Source organism: Neoarius graeffei, chromosome 14, assembly GCF_027579695.1.
Source record: "Neoarius graeffei isolate fNeoGra1 chromosome 14, fNeoGra1.pri, whole genome shotgun sequence".
Taxonomy (NCBI): Eukaryota; Metazoa; Chordata; class Actinopteri; order Siluriformes; family Ariidae; genus Neoarius; species Neoarius graeffei.
The window spans coordinates 40,599,975-40,619,131 of NC_083582.1; the positions used below are offsets into that span (position 1 = coordinate 40,599,975).

General features: G+C 42.7%; 1 protein-coding gene across 1 annotated transcript in view; it reads left to right on the plus strand.

Moving 5' to 3' along the window:
* Positions 1-19,157, plus strand: part of pts (6-pyruvoyltetrahydropterin synthase) — a 37,590-nt gene that overhangs the window by 12,475 nt on the left and 5,958 nt on the right. The window contains exons 2-5 of the mRNA XM_060938925.1: positions 7,495-7,574; positions 7,707-7,729; positions 15,714-15,770; positions 16,833-16,903. Of these exons, the coding sequence (XP_060794908.1) occupies positions 7,495-7,574; positions 7,707-7,729; positions 15,714-15,770; positions 16,833-16,903 (231 nt within the window). The remainder of the gene's footprint in view (positions 1-7,494; positions 7,575-7,706; positions 7,730-15,713; positions 15,771-16,832; positions 16,904-19,157) is intronic.

The following is a 19,157-nucleotide window of genomic DNA, read 5'->3' on the forward strand; positions in this document are numbered from 1 at the left end:
ATTCCTCCTTTTTTTCGCATAAACAAATACCTGAAATATAGAATAATTGCCAGTGCATACGAAAAAGGCTTTGGATGAAAGGTCTTAACTATTGGACGAAATGACCTGCATCCTTCACTGAGTGCGTTTACATGCACATAGAGAAAATCGAATTTCTGCCGTGGCTCGACTAAAATCGAAGTTCTAAATGCCATGGAAACACTTAGCTAGGCTGAAATCGAACCGAACTTGATTTCTCGTAATCGAGCTACACGACCTAGATTATGCGATTTTTGCCGAGCTACTTAGTGCATGTATACCCTATCGAGCTATGTAGTCCAGCTACTTACTTCAGCACTGCCCCTTCCGGAAGTGACGAGTGACGAGACCACAAGCGGGAAACACAACAGCCTCGGTCGGCATGACAACGAATCATGACAACGGCATGAATCTTTTCTTTTTGTGGCATTGTTTGCACTGTTAAAATTTAGCTCACTTACTGTATCACCAAATACATCTGTACAGCTGTTGCATAGCTGTGAATTGTGTACATAAACAAGTCATTGTATTTGTGTGTGTGTGTGTGTGTGTGTGTGTGTATGTATGTGTATGTATATATATATATATATATATATATATATATATATATATATATATATATGTGTGTGTGTGTGTGTCCAACATCTGAAGAATGTCAATAAAAACAAAACAGTTTAACTTTTTTGTGTTTTAAGACATAAGTTAAATTGTAAGCAAAAAAAAAAAAATTTTTTTTGTAAGCAAAAAATGGACTTTAGAAAAATATACAATTGTGCAAAATAAGTTGTCTTACAAAACAGTGGTCTGCGCAGGACAGTTTGTAGCCATACAGTCTGTTAGAGCAAGCCTAACAGCTTGAGCACGGAACTTGTGAACACGGAACTGCCAGTGTTGCCAGATTGGGTGGTTTTAAGTGCATTTTGGCGGATTTGAACATGTTTTGGGCTGGAAAACGTCAGCAGTATCTGGCAACACTGCTGATAACTTTGTTTATACTCTTGAATAGCTCTTCTTCATGACGACAACCGGAAGTGTCCCAACACGATGGGGCGTGTAGCGCCACCTGTGGCTCGGGTGCACAATGTACCTCACACAATAGCTCGATTTCCTTGTGTGCATGTAGGGTTGGATTTCTCTGGCACCCCTGCTGGGACCCTTAGCTCGATTACCGACAGTAGCTCGATTTGGATGTGCATGTAAACGCACTGACTGTCACAACATTCGTGCAGCTTGCGACCAATATGACCAATAAATACTGTTAAAACATGACTGTGAGAGTGAAGTGAATAATGGCAAATAACATAAAAAAAAATCCTGTTTCAACAACTGTCCTAAACAGAAAAAAAGTACTGTACAGCCTCTGTGTTGATATAATAAAAAAATAGTGAGAGAGGAAGAAGAAATGTATGAAAGAGCAAGAGACGCTGTATGAGTGTGGCAGCGGGGGCGTGGCCGAGCGGCGGTCTGTGAATGGAGGGCGGAGTCAGGGAAAGTGAGTGGTCGTGTCACTACACCTGTTATCAATTAACGTGTGTTTGTGCGTCTCCTTCAGTGACTGTGCCCGATAAAAGGAGAGTGAGAAGGGGAGGACGGCGCCGAGGGCTCGATGATGGTGTGTGTGTGTGTGTGTGTGTGTGTGTGTGTGTGTGTGTGTGTGTGTGTGTGTGTGTGAGAGAGAGAGTGAGAGGTTTTGAGCCCTATGCTGAAAAGCAAAAATAACCACCTGCCATGCTCCACCCACATCAGGGTCTCGCTACAGTGGTGCTGAAACCCAAGAAGAGGGCGAGGAAGGCTTCTGGGTCGTCATGCGGACCCATCTTCGTTAGGGTGAGGTGGGGAGGGTCCGCTCCGGTGGTGGTCGTGGGCCCCGCCAACGCGAGCAGGTGCCGGAACGCCTGGCTGTCCTCCTGTTGGGCCAGCACCAAGGCTTCAAACCGTTGTTCTTGCTCCTTTCGGAGGGCGACCAGCGCTTGGTGCTGGTTCTGCTGGGCTGTGGCGAGGGCATGGATCAGGTCCCTGAACGGCGAGGTCTCCATGGGGCTGTTCCCTTCTGCACTCTTCCCAGGTTTCAGCACCACTGTAGCGAGACCCTGATGTGGGTGGAGCACAGAAGCACGGCAGGCGGTTGTTTGCGTTTAAAGCGTGTTTTTTTATTTTTGCTTTTCAGCACAGGGCTCAAAACCTCTCACTCTCTCATGCGCACGCGCACACACAGGCCATCGTCAAGCCCTCGGCACCGTCCTCCCCTTCTCGCTCTCCTTTTATCGGGCGCAGTCACTGAAGGAGACACACAAACACACATTAACTGATAACAGGTGCAGTGACATGACCACTCACCTTCCCTGACTCCGCCCTCCATTCACAGACCGATGCTCGGCCACGCCCCCACTGCCACAAAGAGAAAAACTGAAATGATCTCTGTAAAAATAATTATAGTAATAAGAGCCGTTCTAAAAAAAAAAAAAAGAGACTGGACTGGAAAAGGAAGACAAACAATAACGGTGAAGGTGAGCGCTTTACAGATGTATAAGGAATAGGGGTAAAGTTGAGGAGGTAATGAAAAGGGGGGGCTGGTCAGGAGATGTACTTTTCTTGGGGCAAATTTGATCGGATACCACGGTTTAACACAAGCCAAATACGCGCGATGTGAGTGGTAAGATTGCGGCCAGATGGCTTCACTCATCTCTACAGCGGGGAATAGGCTCTGAGCTCTCCACATTTTATATAGCGCTCAGTGGCTGGAACACACAGTACAACGCTCATTATCTGTAGCCGCTTTATCCTGTTCTACAGGGTCGCAGGCAAGCTGGAGCCTATCCCAGCTGACTACGGGCGAAAGGCGGGGTACACCCTGGACAAGTCGCCAGGTCATCACAGGGCTGACACATAGACACAGACAACCATTCACACTCACATCCACACCTACGGTCAATTTAGAGTCACCAGCTAACCTAACCTGCATGTCTTTGGACTGTGGGGGAAACCCACGCGGACACGGGGAGAACATGCAAACTCCGCACAGAAAGGCCCTCGCCGGCCACGGGGCTCGAACCCAGGACCTTCTTGCTGTGAGGCGACAGCGCTAACCACTACACCACCGGGTGGATCAGCGTGGCGTTATTTTGTTGCCTCGTTCCTGCGCACGCAGTAGAACCTTCACATGCAACGTACATCATATCTGAGCAAGCACGCTCGTGCAACTCTGGACACGTACTGCTGCCGCACAGGGAGAGACCCCCCCCCCAATATTTTTCACATTATTATGTGAAATGTTTCGTTTGATTAAATTTAAACTTGTGTGAATGAGGCGAGTGTGTGTGTGGGAATAAACTGGGTGATATGGCTTATTTCCATGATTTAATGGAGTTCTATTTCATGCTTGGGTTGAACTGCGGTAAAGTTGGAAACATATTCACAGACTTAAATTTCCCGGATCAATAACTCTTAAGCGAAACGTTGTTACAGCACAATAAACGCTTCTTTCCTACTGTACCAAGGTAGACCATGAGCTACAACCTCATTCTAATCCAAACGAGTCATTCTCCGAGCTGGACTAATAACACTGGTCTCTGTGTCCAGTCGGCTGAGAGAATAATTAGCACGGGGCCGTGTAAAAAGTGCAAGACTGAAAAGAGATTTTCTGAAAATATTCAGTAACTTCACTCTTATTAACTGTGGTGTCACCAGAATCACTGCACATCAACAGTCTCCTGTTACAGAGGCTCCAACTCTCCCGCTTTAGGGAACATTTAGAAAATCCTCCCAACCTCCCGCTGACAACATAAAAATCTCCCGCCCGCCCTTACTACACATGATTAGTTTAAAAAATATATATAACTTGATACGTTTATGTTGACAACTTAATAGTTGACTTTCTGCTTTTCGTGTGTCTAGCATTGTATGGGTGGACTCGAGTGTGTACCCCGCGGTATATGTCGATTCCCTGGTTGGTACACCAATCGGCGTAACGGAGGGATTGGAGTAAATTCCGGAGGCTTCCGCGCGCAGATCAGGCGCGCATATGAATCGAGTGGAATTCAGTACGCCGCGGGGTACACACTTGAGCCACCCAATGTCTTAGCAGTTACCCATAAAGCATACAGATGGTGCTATTAACGATACGCGTGAGAGAACGAGAAAACCCGCGACACTCAACCATTTTGTTTGTTTTTTTGCGTCTGCATTTCGTCTGCATTTCTCGCCTGCTCGTCTTTAAGTTCTCTTGAATGAGATAATAAAACGAAGTTCTGTTGGTGGGAATGGCGAAAGCCAAACTACGAAGAAAAAATATCAGAAAATCACCAAGATAAAGTTGGGGTCGCCAGGGACGAATGGTGGACTATTTTGGACGGCAGCAAGACGACCCTATATCTGACAAAGTTAGATCACCAGACCAGACGTTAGATTCTAATGAACTTGTCTGACTTTTACTAACTTGGACTAGAAAAAGCACTCGGAGAGTGCAGACCTCCGCCAAGAATCCTTTAAAAAAAATCCAGGATCCAGAAGGTGATCCAGATCACCGCCAAAATTTAATGGATTGTTACTTGTGCCCAGTCACACACCTGGAAAAAATTTCAGAGCAATCCGTTCGTTACTTTTTCCGTAATGTTGCTAACAGACAAACAAACAAACCAACCAACGCTACCGAAAACATATTTACCTCCACCAAAGAGGTTATTATTAGAAGAACATTATCATCAGAGGGTCTACCACTGGCAATTTATAATAGTCATTATTGACATTGACTTTAGGCATATTGAAGTTTGGTCTATAGTCACTGGATTTATCTAGATCTGTTACTATTAATAAGATTTAATTGACACGAAATGTGGTGAATCATTCTCATATATATATATATATATATATATATATATATATATATATATATATATATGAGTGATTCCACGCTTATGGGTACTGAAATGGGGACATGAACTTATTTTTAAAAATTCACCTAAAACCATTTATTTTTTTACCATCAGGTCACAAAACATGTAATCTTTAATGAATGATATGTTAAAAGATAACTTTAATTTTCTGAGATGTAATAAAAACATATTTATATGCCAAAGTCAGAACGTAACAGAAGTGTTGTGGACATATAGATTCTCAATTTTAACAATGTAGAATTACTTTTTGAAACATAGGAAGGTGATGTTTTAGCAAATATAATTAATAAACATGTGTAGTAGAATAAACATACACATTCTTTCAATAAGATTAACATGGTATATAGCTAGATTGTAATTAATTTGTAACAGACGCGAGATGGACAGTCGTAACAGAAGTAATGTAACAGACATCATTTTGGAACTCATAGGCTTGACTTTGGCATATAAATATGTTTTTATTACATCTCAGAAAATTAAAGTTATCTTTTAACATATCATTCATTAAAGATTACATGTTTTGTGACCTGATGGTAAAAAAAGAAATGGTTTTAGGTGAATTTTTAAAAATAAGTTCATGTCCCCATTTCAGTACCCATAAGTGTGGAATCACTTTATATAAAACCCAGATTCCAAAAAAGTTGGGACAAAGTACAAATTGTAAATAAAAACGGAATGCAATAATTTACAAATCTCAAAAACTGATATTGTATTCACAATAGAACATAGACAACATATCAAATGTCGAAAGTGAGACACTTTGAAATTTCATGCCAAATATTGGCTCATTTGAAATTTCATGACAGCAACACATCTCAAAAAAGTTGGGACAGGGGCAATAAGAGGCTGGAAAAGTTAAAGGTACAAAAAAGGAACAGCTGGAGGACCAAATTGCAACTCATTAGGTCAATTGGCAATAGGTCATTAACATGACTGGGTATAAAAAGAGCATCTTGGAGTGGCAGTGGCTCTCAGAAGTAAAGATGGGAAGAGGATCACCAATCCCCCTAATTCTGCGCCAACAAATAGTGGAGCAATATCAGAAAGGAGTTCGACAGTGTAAAATTGCAAAGAGTTTGAACATATCATCATCTACAGTGCATAATATCATCAAAAGATTCAGAGAATCTGGAAGAATCTCTGTGCGTAATGGTCAAGGCTGGAAAACCATACTGGGTGCCCGTGATCTTCGGGCCCTTAGACGGCACTGCATCACATACAGGCATGCTTCTGTATTGGAAATCACAAAATGGGCTCAGGAATATTTCCAGAGAACATTATCTGTGAACGCAATTCACCGTGCCATCCGCCGTTGCCAGCTAAAACTCTATAGTTCAAAGAAGAAGCCGTATCTAAACATGATCCAGAAGCGCAGACGTCTTCTCTGGGCCAAGGCTCATTTAAAATGGACTGTGGCAAAGTGGAAAACTGTTCTGTGGTCAGACGAATCAAAATTTGAAGTTCTTTATGGAAATCAGGGACACCGTGTCATTCGGACTAAAGAGGAGAAGGACGACCCAAGTTGTTATCAGCGCTCAGTTCAGAAGCCTGCATCTCTGATGGTATGGGGTTGCATTAGTGCGTGTGGCGTGGGCAGCTTGCACATCTGGAAAGACACCATCAATGCTGAAAGGTATATCCAGGTTCTAGAGCAACATATGCTCCCATCCAGACGACGTCTCTTTCAGGGAAGACCTTGCATTTTCCAACATGACAATGCCAAACCACATACTGCATCAATTACAGCATCATGGCTGCATAGAAGAAGGGTCCGGGTACTGAACTGGCCAGCCTGCAGTCCAGATCTTTCACCCATAGAAAACATTTGGCGCATCATAAAACGGAAGATACGACAAAAAAGACCTAAGACAGTTGAGCAACTAGAATCCTACATTAGACAAGAATGGGTTAACATTCCTATCCCTAAACTTGAGCAACTTGTCTCCTCAGTCCCCAGACGTTTACAGACTGTTGTAAAGAGAAAAGGGGATGTCTCACAGTGGTAAACATGGCCTTGTCCCAACTTTTTTGAGATGTGTTGTTGTCATGAAATTTAAAATCACCTAATTTTTCATTTTAAATGATACATTTTCTCAGTTTAAACATTTGATGTGTCATCTATGTTCTATTCTGAATAAAATATGGAATTTTGAAACTTCCACATCATTGCATTCTGTTTTTATTTACAATTTGTACTTTGTCCCAACTTTTTTGGAATTGGGGTTGTAGATGGAACTTCTGTACGTTTATCTGTAGATGTACTGAATTGGACTTACAATCACTCACATACACTTGTGCCAGTCGTTGTCCAACACAAATCTCGCCCGGCAACTTGGCTGCATAAACAAATCCACAGTTGCAATGACATCACGTGAAAGGCCCCTACTGAGTGCAGGACAGTTACTAACATATGCTCAAAAAGCTGCTAGATTTATAACAAGCTTCTTTTTCAGAATACACTCACTAAAGAGGTCCAAAAAGTCACCAAATCTAATAAGAAAGCTACTGAATAGGCATCAGTGCTCTGAATAATCTAGATTTCTGTTTGCACTTAACATTTGTATTTTATTCTCTTTGCGTTTAGTAAATCACTGAGTGATGAAGAGAACAAGAGAATATTTGGAAAATGCAACAATCCCAATGGCCATGGGCACAACTACAGAGGTTAGTCACAGATGTTCTCATTCACACAGCAGCCTACATTTGAATCCAAAGTTTTTCTTCATTTCAGATTCCATGGATCTGCTTAAATATATTTTGCTGGGTTTTTTTTTTCTTTTTTTTTTTCTTTTTCAGTTGAAGTTACAGTACGAGGAAAGGTAGGCAATATTGCACTTGTAGTTGATGTAGCAATGCAGAAAACCCCTGAACATATTTGATGAATTATGTTCCTATACATTGTGTATAGACCCCTTGAACTGATGTCACATTTATGTTAGCAACCGTTGCTACCCTAGACCTGGGGGACAAGCAACCTTTTGTTTACACGCTGTTCACGTCCTGAAGCTAAGCAAAGATATCCAACATCCATTGCTGTTGTCTGAAGAAAACTATAGCTAAAAAAGGCTCTACTACCAGATTACGTAGATAATCTTAGTCAGAAAGAAGCAAAGGATAGATCTAGGCGCAAATTAGTTTATTTGCAGTTCTGATCTGTACAAAATTCCTTGAAATGACCTGGAGTGATGGTGTAGACTTGTGGCCTAGCGTTAGCTACAGGTTGGAGTATACCTTCTTTTTTCCCCTGAAAAGTCCTGACACGGGGCGGCACGGTGGTGTAGTGGTTAGCGCTGTCGCCTCACAGCAAGAAGGTCCGGGTTCGAGCCCCGTGGCCAGCGAGGGCCTTTCTGTGCGGAGTTTGCATGTTCTCCCCGTGTCCGCGTGGGTTTCCTCCGGGCGCTCCGGTTTCCCCCACAGTCCAAAGACATGCAGGTTAGGTTAACTGGTGACTCTAAATTGACCGTAGGTGTGAATGTGAGTGTGAATGGTTGTCTGTGTCTATGTGTCAGCCCTGTGATGACCTGGCGGCTTGTCCAGGGTGTACCCCGCCTTTCGCCCGTAGTCAGCTGGGATAGGCTCCAGCTTGCCTGCGACCCTGCAGAACAGGATAAAGTGGCTAGAGATAATGAGATGAGAAGTCCTGACATGGAAGAACAGTTTAAAAAAAAAAAAACTACAAAAGCAAGAAAACCTTCTTTGTGTAAAGAATTTTCCCCAACATCAGCTTTTGGAAACAGAATGTTGCAAAAGCCAAAGCATTTACTCTCAAAGAATTCTGACCTGGATGGTAAACTATTCCTGCCTCTCCGCATCTCAGAAACTCCACGGACGTCGAGTTACACAGCGATTTATACAGTGATGGTTATTATTGTTAAAACAATATCTGAAGTGTCATTATTTGCACAATCTTGCTCCAGACTTTCAAACAATATTGTAAGATTTTTAAAAAAAATTTATCTAATAGTGGATGGAACAATAAGTACAAATGCAAACAGAATCGGCACATTCCAGTTGCAGCTCTAGTCATACAGTACAGTGGGGCAAAAAAGTATTTAGTCAGCCACCAATTGTGCAAGTTCTCCCACTTAAAAAGATGAGAGAGGCCTGTAATTTTCATCATAGGTATACTTCAACTATGAGAGACAGAATGGGGGAAAGAATCCAGGAAATCACATTGTAGGATTTTTAATGAATTAATTGGTAAATTCCTCGGTAAAATAAGTATTTGGTCACCTACAAACAAGCAAGATTTCTGGCTCTCACAGACCTGTAACAACTTCTTTAAGAGGCTCCTCTGTCCTCCACTCGTTACCTGTATTAATGGCACCTGTTTGAACTCGTTATCAGTATAAAAGACACCTGTCCACAACCTCAAACAGTCACACTCCAAACTCCACTATGGCCAAGACCAAAGAGCTGTCAAAGGACACCAGAAACAAAATTGTAGACCTGCACCAGGCTGGGAAGACTGAATCTGCAATAGGTAAGCAGCTTGGTGTGAAGAAATCAACTGTGGGAGCAATTATTAGAAAATGGAAGACATACAAGACCACTGATAATCTCCCTCGATCTGGGGCTCCACGCAAGATCTCACCCCGTGGGGTCAAAATGATCACAAGAACGGTGAGCAAAAATCCCAGAACCACACGGGGGGACCTAGTGAATGACCTGCAGAGAGCTGGGACCAAAGTAACAAAGGCTACCATCAGTAACACACTACGCCGCCAGGGACTCAAATCCTGCAGTGCCAGACGTGTCCCCCTGCTTAAGCCAGTACATGTCCAGGCCCGTCTGAAGTTTGCTAGAGAGCATTTGGATGATCCAGAAGAGGATTGGGAGAATGTCATATGGTCAGATGAAACCAAAATAGAACTTTTTGGTAAAAACTCAATTTGTCGTGTTTGGAGGAGAAAGAATGCTGAGTTGCATCCAAAGAACACCATACCTACTGTGAAGCATGGGGGTGGAAACATCATGCTTTGGGGCTGTTTTTCTGCAAAGGGACCAGGACGACTGATCCGTGTAAAGGAAAGAATGAATGGGGCCATGTATCGTGAGATTTTGAGTGAAAACCTCCTTCCTTCAGCAAGGGCATTGAAGATGAAACGTAGCTGGGTCTTTCAGCATGACAATGATCCCAAACACACCGCCCGGGCAACGAAGGAGTGGCTTCATAAGAAGCATTTCAAGGTCCTGGAGTAGCCTAGCCAGTTTCCAGATCTCAACCCCATAAAAAATCTTTGGAGGGAGTTGAAAGTCTGTGTTGCCAAGTGACAGCCCCAAAACATCACTGCTCTAGAGGAGATCTGCATGGAGGAATGAGCCAAAATACCAGCAACAGTGTGTGAAAACCTTGTGAAGACTTACAGAAAACGTTTGACCTCTGTCATTGCTAACAAAGGGTATATAACAAAGTATTGAGATGAACTTTTGTTATTGACCAAATACTTATTTTCCACCATAATTTGCAAATAAATTATTTAAAAATCAGACAATGTGATTTTCTGGATTTTTTTTTCTCATTTTGTCTCTCATAGTTGAGGTATACCTATGATGAAAATTACAGGCCTCTCTCATCTTTTTAAGTGGGAGAACTTGCACAATTGGTGACTGACTAAATACTTTTTTGCCCCACTGTAACTATTAATCACCCTTGCAATAATAATTTCAATAAACTGTTAATGTTCAGTTCCCTCTTCATTTATTCTCAATTCAAAAGGCACAGCTGAGTTACACACTTACAACCTGTGTGACAGACTAACAGTTTTATCCAAAATAGTTTTTCCTGCTTTAATCAATTTATTTCCGTTTCCCATGCGTGCAGCTGTTGTAAAGTTCAGTGTGTTTGTGTCGAACTCTCTTGAACTGTAGGTTCATTACTGCACTTGGCCTCCATGGTGACATTTTGCACAGGACTGGGTTCCTTTAATGACAGAAGCAAAACTCCAGCTCTCTCTGCTCTTAATCTTTTCTGTTCTTTCAGGATATATCGCACATGTCGCTCCTCGTTGGATTACATCTGTAAGAAAAATCATTTGATTTTGTCTGAACACTTTTTCATGAAGACGCTAACTCGAATGCGAGCAGAAAAAAATAAAACGAGATTCTTAAGCAAACTCTTCCATCCTCACTTCTGACTTATTTATTATTATCAATCAAATTTTATTTATATAGCCCTTTACAATAACCAAAAGGTACCCAAAGTGCTTTACATCAAAGCCATAAAACAGAACACCAAAACACATAAAAACACAGGTTTTGACTGCGGAAGGTGCCACCGTGCTGCAGATTACCAAAAGCCTTTCAGAAGTACATGAAATAAAACGTACGAAACGAAGCACCCCTCAAAAACAAGACTCCCCTAGTCAGGATTGTATGCCAATCTAAAAAAGTAGGTCTTCAACTTTGATTTAAAAAGGCTGGGATCAATAGTGGTGCGAATGTCGGGGGGCAGATTGTTCCACAGTCTGGGAGCAGCGACAGCAAAAGAACGAACACCCCACTGTTTATATCTCGACCTTGGGACTTCTAACAGAAGCTGACCCGAAGAACGCAGGGCCCTACCATGATCACGAATAGTTAAAATCTCAGACAAGTAAGAGGGAGCCAGGCCATTGATGGCATTAAAAACAAACAACAGAAGTTTAAAATCAATTCTAAAACGGACTGGAAGCCAGTGGAGTGACGACAACACAGAAGTAATGTGCTCACGTCTAGACGTGCTTGTTAAAAATCGGGCCGCAGTGTTCTGTACAAGTTGAAGACGTAAAATTGAAGACTGGCTGAGGCCAACATACAGGGCATTACAATAGTCCAGTCTCGAACTGATAAATGCATGAATTTTATTATTATTATTATTATTATTATTATTTTAAATACAATCGAATTTCTCTGGAGTTTTCAGGCTTAGCTCCTCTTGTCCTATTCTCTTTAAAGTGCTGATGACACGTTTTTGACATCTTTGGCGATGTTTTATAACATAAAAAGTAATTCCCGATGATCCATATATTAATTCACGAAGGCGCCTATTTTACAAGTTATGATGATAAACGCGGCTATTTGGGCAAATTTGACGGGGCTGCAGCACCCAGGAGATGAAGGAGGAGGAGGAGCTATATGACGTCAGCGAAAGAACCTTCCTCCTAACTTACCAGTTTGTTGTTGATGCGACAGGTGTTCAGTTTATCTCATCTCATCTCATTATCTGTAGCCGCTTTATCCTTCTACAGGGTCGCAGGCAAGCTGGAGCCTATCCCAGCTGACTACGGGCGAAAGGCGGGGTACACCCTGGACAAGTCTCCAGGTCATCACAGGGCTGTTCAGTTTATCATTATTAGTATTTTTATTAGACATTATTATACATTATTATATATATATAGTTGGGCGGCACGGTGGTGTAGTGGTTAGCGCTGTCGCCTCACAGCAAGAAGGTCCTGGGTTTGAGCCCCGGGGCCGGCGAGGGCTTTTCTGTGCGGAGTTTGCATGTTCTCCCCGTGTCCGCGTGGGTTTCCTCCGGGTGCTCCGGTTTCCCCCACAGTCCAAAGACATGCAGGTTAGGTTAACTGGTGACTCTAAATTGACCGTAGGTGTGAATGTGAGTGTGAATGGTTGTCTGTGTCTATGTGTCAGCCCTGTGATGACCTGGCGACTTGTCCAGGGTGTACCCCGCCTTTCGCCCGTAGTCAGCTGGGATAGGCTCCAGCTTGCCTGCGACCCTGTAGAAGGATAAAGCGGCTAGAGATAATGAGATGAGATATATATATATATATATATATATATAGTTATTATGCCTTCGCGTTGTGTTGCCGGCTTTTGCTCCAAAACCCACAAGGATGGGGTAAGTTTTTATTCAAGTTTCCCAGAGATCCTGAGCTGCATGCGAAGTGGGTGAAGCAAGTCAGGCGCACTCGTGACAAGTGGGAGCCCTCACCAACATCCGTCCTGTGCTCTGAACACTTCGATTTGGATTGTTTTGACACCCTTCCCAGCTTAAAAGAATCTCGGGTGTGCAGTTCAGCACAAACGTGTGTTACTACCATCAGCAGTGCCTACACAGTGTTGCCAGATTGGGAGGTTTCCCGCCCAGTTGGGCGGTTTCAAGTGCATTTTGGTGGGTTTTGAACATATTTTGGGCTGGAAAACGTCAGCAGTATCTGGCAACAGATACTGCTGACGTTTTCCAGCCCAAAATATGTTCAAAACCCACCAAAATGCACTTGAAACCGCCCAACTGGGCGGGAAACCTCCCAATCTGGCAACACTGCCAGTATTCCGGAGAGGGTCTACTAGTAGCTATGCCGGATCCAAAGACAGTCCTCCTGTCAGAACATGTGTTGTGAAATGACATAAGATAAAGGTACGTAGAGCTATAGATTCTACATGATAATCATAAATGTAATCATAAAGTCGGCGTGATATCAGTCATGTATTTGCTTGTGAAAGCTTGCGGCTTTCATGTAACTGCCGCCTAGCAACGAGAGGCAAAGGGTAAAGAGGGTAGGCTATCATAGATTCTATTCGGAAGAGATCAACACAATTCTAGACTCCCAGAAGAGGAAGAGCTAGCACTAGAGAGTTCACGGGCGTTTTCATGCGCCATTTCCATTGAGTAGAACCAGAATAGAACAGCCAGTGAACCGCAGCGTGTTCTTCCGCTGACGTCACAACATGGCCGCGAGCCACGGACCCAGTTTTCTTGCGCTGTGTGCAATTAAAAGTTGGATATTTGCGTAACAACAGCTTCTTTTCACGTAATTATAACAGAAATCTAACATGTTTGCCATGTTGTATAGTTTATTTAAGAAGTTGCATAGAGTCATGTTCGTGTCATCAGCACTTTAACCACTCATTTCTTTGTTGTTCTTGAAGCATTTGCTTCTCCCTGTTAACATTTTTCTTGATAGCGGGGAGACGGTAACAGGGCCGCGTTAACCCTTGCCGAGGCCCTGGGCAGACACACCCCCGAGGCCCCACCCCCGCCTGTTGTCAGCTGCACTCAGCAAATTCACCCCCTCAGACGTGCCTGTCTAACTAGACACAGAAACTTAAATAATGACAGTGGCACAATTAGAAATACTATTGAACGATAAAACTTTATATCCATCAACACCTATTTAATCGAGAAAAAGCAATGGTGAAATAGGCAATTGCATGGTGAAAAAATCCATCAGACATCACGGTTAACAAGTCTGGTTAACTAAAGTTTAGCCTCAAGAAGCCTTTGAATGAGTGAGTCAGTAGGGGTGTTCACACGGCACATATTTGCATCGATGCTGCACCGATGTATTTTGTTGCGATATATCTTACATCGGTGTAAATTTTGTGGAGCGTTCACACGTCACAAACCTGCTTACTAGAGAGAAGCATGTTAGCACCGGTGCAGCCCCACATGCGGTCACACGGCAGTTTTTGCGACCGTGCTATACGATAATGCGGAAATGAAATATGCGCATGCATGAAAATGTACTTCCTTTTCTCGGTTGTCATGGCATCACCAAGCGCCGGGAAAACAACATGGATGAAGACACCAGTGTTGCCAGATACTGCTGACGTTTTCCAGACCAAAATATGTTCAAATCCGCCAAAATGCACTTAAAACCGCCCAATCTGGCAACACTGGAAGACACACAGTTCTGTTGTTGTTGATATTCGCCATTTTGGAAGCGCAAAATACCAGGATGCAAATTATGCAATGCCCGTATGTAATCAACTCTCCTCACGCATAGCGAGTATACCCCGGTAGCGTTCAGACGTCCCATTTTATATCGGTGCTGCCCCGCAAACTAGCATTTACTCCGGAGTAAATTTCTTAAACCACCTCCCGAGCAGGGTTAGATTTGCACCGGTTTAAGCAGCTTTCAGGGGCGACACCGGTATAACTTTGTACCGTGTGAACGCTCTACCGGGGCAGCCCCGGTGCTACACCAGAGTAAAAGTTGCCGTGTGAACACCCCTCATGAACAACATGTCAAGAACATAACCTAGGCCTACAACAGTTTCTGTAGTATTCAGAACAAGAACATTCATTTGGTATAGAACCGTTCGTTTTCATTTTGGAATCCAGGCGACTTTTAACTTGTGAAAACAAAGAGCGATAACAAAGAAAGAAAAATATCTTGCTTCTCAGAAATAAATCTCAAAATGTTAGGCTATGTGAAACATTTCATCCTTTCACACACGTAATGTCCCAAACAGCAGTGGCACACAGCTTTGCGCATTCAGTTTGACAGCCATGGGTCAACTTACAAGGGCACTTTCCTACTTTTCTGGAAAGCGAAGTCATTAATTAAATCATTGAACTCAAGCTGGCGTAGCATGTGAAGACATGGTGGACAGTGATCATATTGACAATGACGGGTGATTTATGCGATGAGACAAGGTGGGCTTCTTTACGGGTGGCGAAATGCATCAAAAATGTTATCAATATGATCAAAACTTCTGAAAATATCGTTTCATATTTTCCGATCTCGCTACCTCCGAGGCCCCCTAGTGGCCGAGGCCCTGGGCAGCTGCCCATGAGGCCCATTAGGATAACGCGTCCTTGGACGGTAATACCGTTCATCTATTTCTCCATTTGAACAACCAAAACCAGTGCAAAAATAAACCATATTGAAGACAGATTAAGCCTTGCTTACATTAAGGACAGTGTTTGTCTGACCCCAGGTGAAATTCACGTGATGCGTGACATCATGCACAAGGGGCTTATGCGTTATTGTTGAAGGCGCATGCATATGATTCACTGTAGAAGTAGAACGTTGCTAAAAATACAAGTAATGCATGTTTGTGATTTTTCTCTTTATGCAGATTGACCCAAACACAGGGATGGTGATGAACCTCACTGATCTTAAACAGTATATAGAGGTATGAGCTTCCCATGGGCTGTGTCCTAGAACACATCATGTTCTGTTTGGTCTTTTGATGTTTATTGATTCGAGTTCATCTCCTGAAGGACTCTCGGGCGTGCGCGCTGAGCGGACTCTCGCACACACGCTGTTAATGAGGCTCACCTGCACATGATCGAGAGGAATCGGCGTGCAAAATGCTCATCTCATCTCATTATCTCTAGCCGCTTTATCCTTCTACAGGGTCGCAGGCAAGCTGGAGCCTATCCCAGCTGACTACGGGCGAAAGGCGGGGTACACCCTGGACAAGTCGCCAGGTCATCACAGGGCTGACACATAGACACAGACAACCATTCACACTTACATTCACACCTACGCTCAATTTAGAGTCACCAGTTAACCTAACCTGCATGTCTTTGGACTGTGGGGGAAACCGGAGCACCCGGAGGAAACCCACGCGGACACGAGGAGAACATGCAAACTCCACACAGAAAGGCCGTCGCCGGCCACGGGGCTCGAACCCGGACCTTCTTGCTGTGAGGCAACAGCGCTAACCACTACACCACCGTGCCGCCCACAGTTGTTCCTATACTAATCTATTTTTTTTCCTTCCCCATCTCTTTCAAAATCAACAAGATAATATTAATCCCTCCATCCTGAAGACTCTCCTGTATTCAAAACCTTAACAGGATAACTTTAGCCCTGATTGTTACATCGCGTTTACACAGGAGACGCCTTGCATCAGTGTTAAATAAACGTTTCCTCACAGAAAACCTCACGTCAACGATTATCCGTGTTTCAGTTCCATTTATATAACATGTCCAGCACACAAGTCCCTGTGTAAGTTGTTACTATAGAAACGGTGAACTGTTAGAAGCAGTGAATATAAGAGGTTCTTATGATTTACCTTGTAGCCAGACGTGCTGGCAGAACTTCTGTGTTAGAAAGGAATCTGAACCTTCTGACCAATCAGAATCAAGTATTCAACAGCACTGTCGTTAAAAGAAAAAATGTGTCGGTGCATGAGAAGATGAAGCATGAATGAATGAATAAAACCTGATATTTTGATGACCATTTTCAGGAAGGAATCATGAAGCCACTTGACCACAAAAACCTGGATCTGGATGTACCATACTTTGCTAACACCATCAGGTAGGAATAATACACTGCTGTATAAACGCTAACAGTCTACTGTATGAGAAACATGTGTTCATGCAGTTATCCCATCATGTGGTTGCAATGCAGTGCATAATATCCTGCAGATACAGGTCAAGAGTTTCAGGTAATCTTCATATCAAACATCAGAATGAGGTAGAAATGTGATTTCAGAGACTTTGACCATGAATGGCCAAGGTAACTCAAATGGGTCCGTCTCAGAAACTGGTCTCTCATTTGGGACATTATGGTCAAAAATTTTTTTTCTAATTTTACCTTTTTTTTTTTTTTTTTGCATTTACCTAACACTCAATGTTTCTTTTGTCATGTTTAATAAGAATAAAGATAGCATCTTGCTTTATCTGGCTTCCACTGTGGAAAATTTTTTGATTACAATTCAAATGCTTTTGTAAAATTGATTTCCATATAAAATAACTCCATCATGAAGAATTAAAGCCCCTCCTTCACAGAGGAGTGAAAATATTGAATAAATTTCCTCTTTTTGATTGCTTGGGTTAAAAATGCCAAGTTATGATGACTGAATTGATTATTCACTTAAATATGAATAATACGATACATTTTGGGTATTTGATATGGCGAAATAGGACACAATGGAAAAATCAAGAACGCACCGGAAAGATGAGAATAACGGCGCTGGTAAAAGAACAGCGACTGTACTGGCTGAAGGTCGCGCGGGTCTCTGCTGCGGCGCGCGAGCAACGGGACATCACTACCGCACCGGACGGAGCGCGAGGCGGGGGCGGGGCAAAATGACTGGCCGTAGATTCTATCAAAAGTTCGATCTAAATTGACCATGGTTGCAAAATGTTGGCCAAAAATACGCAAACACTACGAAATATGAAAGTAAGATGAAAAAGAAAGAAACATTCTATTGCCTTATACTGCAAGACTAAAACAAAATAAAGCTGTCAAAACTCCCCTTTTCAGTGATAACGTCCGAACAGATCACCCGCGTAACAGAGAGACCGCAAATGGAAGCGCGATCAACTTCTAACTGTTGGAGTGGAAAATTCCATTCTACACGTGCAGATTGTTAATGTGTGTCCTTCCCCGCACACAAATAACATGCTACGGTAAAAAATAGACCACAACTCATTTTATAGCTCAGAAATTCATACAAGACCAGCTACCATCGTAACATATTCTGTAAGAAACATATTCTATACCGAACTTTCAGCTTTTGTTTTAAAAAACAATTACAGATTTATAATTAAATGTTTATATGGCGTAGTGATTTTAAGTTACTACTTTTGGTGAGGTAGTGACCTTGACCCTGAGGCTTTCCGTTTAGATCAAAACACACGATTATATTGGTTTTAGGTCTACGGAAAATGGAGTTACGATGGTGATCAAATATTTTGCATGATGTTTTATTACGGTTATGATTATTCTGTGAGCGCACCAATCCTTAGGTGTATAAAGTTACAACTTAAAATACAATTAGTGATAACTGTAGACTTTTCAGTGGACGACAACCTTTTTAAGGGAATGCCATGTAGTCAACCATTTATCATGTCCCAGATCAAGCCGCCATTGCCCCTTTTCCACCAAAGCAGTTCCAGGGCTGGTTCGGGGCCAGTGCTTAGTTTGGAACCGGGTTTTCTGTTTCTACTGACAAAGAACTGGCTCTGGGGCCAGAAAAAACGGTTCCAGGCTAGCACCAACTCTCTGCTGGGCCAGAGGAAAGAACCGCTTATGTCAGCAGGGGGGCGGAGTTGTTAAGACCAACAACAATAACAAGACCGCGAAAGATCGCCATTTTTAAGTGACGAGAAGCAGCAGCTGTACAAACGCAAAGTCATCCATTGTTATTATTGTTGTTGCTGCTGCTGCTTCTTCTGTGTTGTTTTTGCTTTGATATTCGCGCCAAAGTTTATGTAAACGTAGCGACGTAACTGACGTATACAGCGACGTAACTGACGTATACAGCGACGTAATGACGTGGCTCCGCTTAGCACCGCGAGCTATGGAAAAGCAAACTGGTTCTCAGCTGGCTCGCAAGTTGAACGAGTTGTGAACCAGCACCAGCACTGGCCCCGAACCAGCCCTGGAACTGATTTGGTGGAAAAGGGGTACATTTTTCCACAAATTTGCGGAATTTTTGCCAAATTCTGAATATTCACATCAAAGATTTAGTTTTATCTGTATTATTTCTTTCATCATTTTATTTCAAATTAAAATCAACATCACCATTCAAAACCGTATAGTTTATTGACTGTGAGTATATTTA